This window comes from Sardina pilchardus, chromosome 1 (assembly GCF_963854185.1).
Source record: "Sardina pilchardus chromosome 1, fSarPil1.1, whole genome shotgun sequence".
Classification (NCBI taxonomy): domain Eukaryota; kingdom Metazoa; phylum Chordata; class Actinopteri; order Clupeiformes; family Clupeidae; genus Sardina; species Sardina pilchardus.
In genome coordinates, this window is record NC_084994.1 from 45,492,123 (window position 1) to 45,494,635 (window position 2,513).

General features: G+C 47.9%; 1 protein-coding gene across 1 annotated transcript in view; it reads right to left on the reverse strand.

Moving 5' to 3' along the window:
- Positions 1–211: 211 nt before the first annotated feature.
- LOC134079321 (alpha-1,6-mannosylglycoprotein 6-beta-N-acetylglucosaminyltransferase B-like) overlaps positions 212–2,513 on the reverse strand; it is an 82,318-nt gene continuing 80,016 nt past the window's right edge. Inside the window, 1 exon segment of the mRNA XM_062535514.1 lies at positions 212–630. Coding sequence (XP_062391498.1) covers positions 432–630 — 199 coding nt within the window. The 3' untranslated portion in view covers positions 212–431.

Sequence of the window (2,513 nt, forward strand, 5' to 3'; positions counted from 1 at the left end):
CGCTGGTAGCTGCGCCGCCTCTTTTGCCAGTGGCACGGGCCAGATCCTCCACAGCCAGCTCCTCTGCAAGAGCCTGGGCTCCCCGCGGAGAGGCGCCGTGAGAGCGAGAAAGAGAGAGGGGTGGAGGGAGGGATAGAGAGAGAGAGAGAGAGAGAGAGAGAGAGAGAGAGAGAGGGCCAGCACATTCAGCCTCTGTTCTCCCCACTCCTCCTCCTCTCTGCAGGGCTGATGGCAGCCAGGGCCGGCTCCAGACTCCCCTCCTGCCTTACAGGACCCAGACGAGGGAAGCCAGCAGAGCAAGCGATGCGACGCACAAGCATTGAGCGTTTTGGTGGAGTAAGGGAGGGATGGAGGGAGGGAGAGGGGGATGAGAGGGTCGTCGAAGAGGAGGAGGAGGAAGAGGGGACTCGTCTTTTTTCCCTCCCTCTTCATCATAAGCAGTCCCGGCACAGCGCCACCTGTCCGCGGCGGTAGTCCCTGCAGGGGCAGAGGCGGCGGTACTTGGGGCTGTGGCCGGCGCAGCTGAAGAGTAGCGGCTCCTTCTGCAGGCAGCACTCGCGCCGCGGGGCCGAGAACGCCGGGAAGACGTGGTTGACCTCCGCCTCCACCGCCTCACACTGCACCTCCAGCCTGAGAGAGACGGAGGAGGGAGGGAGGGGGTGGAGAGAGAGAGGGAGGGAGAGAGAGGGATGGAGGAGAGAGAGAGAAGGAGAGAGGAGAGATAGAGAGAGGGAGAGGGATGAAGGAGAGAGAGAGAGAGAGAGATGAGTTTTTTAGCTCCATGAAGCCCCTTCACATTGTCATGTATGACACGTCACGTCTCAGTGCTCTAGCGGTTAGCCTGTGAGTCTCTTCTGCACTGATGCTCCAGGCAACCATTCATACCTCACTCAGGGGTGTGATTCTTCCGTTTTTAAACGGAATTCCGTTTTTTCAGGCCTGAAAATGAGACCCACGCAATTCGTATAGATCCGCTGAGGTTTTTTTTTAGGGGGGGGGGGGGGGTGTTCAGAGGTTTATTTCTGTAGCCTAAACACAGACCATTGCTTTATAATAGGCCGCTGACAATGATGACGGTTTTGGCGCTTCTTTCATTCATATCACTCCGCAAGCCTTGTCCGTTCTCTCACTAGTGGAATTCATTGAAAGTGAAAGCAGACGGGTTGATGACTGTTTGATGCAAGTTCGATGTGTGAGTGTGTGGTAAACTATTTGTTTCTTAGCAGAAGCCATGAAACGGTAAAGGTCAAATTATTTGTTTAGGTATTATTATTAAGTTAAGTAGTATTTATTAAGTTTTTGCTTCGCGTTCGCGTCCAGTTTGACGTGTCTGGATTTTCCGATAATGACGACAATCTCCTGGTGCTGATAGCCTATTGACTTTTAATTTCTGCGTGTGTAAACTAGTCTAGGCTACTGTACTTGAAGTTAGCTGTGACAGACTAGCCTACTGGTTTTCATCGTTTTCACCACAAAGCCCGTCTACCTTAGCTTAGTTCTACTAAATTGTTTGGTTAACACCTTGTCATTCCGCGTTTGTCCAGCCGTTCACCTCCGTGCGCCCCATGTCATTCAAAACATATTTCGGGATAGGCATCTCACTATGAGAAAACGTATTATGAGTGCTAAGAGATTGACACTTTGGCATTCTTGGTAAACATCAGTCTTGACTCTTGCACGTAATATTGAGCTGATTTTTTTTAGTGGAAATGGCTTATTGTAGCAATGTGCTGATACATGGAAAAAAGTTGCCTATTTAAAGGCACAGTCTGAATTTTAATCCTAGCTCTCCATTGAGTGTGTGCACTTGAACAACTGTGTAGCCTATACCAGTAGGGCCTGCCATTTATTTTAGGAGGAGAGGAGGACATGTTACCTTGGAAGGAGAGGGAGTGATGCAATTTGATTTTCTTTCCAACTTAAATATCAATAACCTTCAAGCAACCTCTTCAATCAGCATCAATAGGCCTATATCGTACAGAACGACTGTAAGGGGGCAGGCTAAATGTTATCATAGGCCTATAGCCTACTAAATAATGTAGTCAACATTATAACTTTATGTTGGTTTAAGTTGAAACAAAACATGAACTGAGAAAATCCATAATTCTACATCATTGTTGGCAAAATGATCATGATAGCCTATATTTCAGCCATATCTGCTTTAGTCTTAAGTAGGCCCTTGGCTACTTTGCTATAAATGAGTTTTCTTTAGGCCTTATAGACCATTTTGTAATATGTTATAATGTTTGAAATATATGTATCTCAGTCTATCAATAGTTCTCATAAAAGTCATCAGATGTCATCATTTAAGGGGTTATTTTTCAAAATTTTCTCCGGGGGTGCATGCCCACGGACCCCCTAGTAAATTACATTGAAGTGCACAGTAGCGATACTATAGTACCTTAGCTATACACTAGAGCAGCAGTTCACAAACTTTAGCCCCCAAGGACCACTGACTTGGCTCGCGTAACCCACCGTCGACACATTAAAAAGGGAGGGGGGGGGGGGGGGGG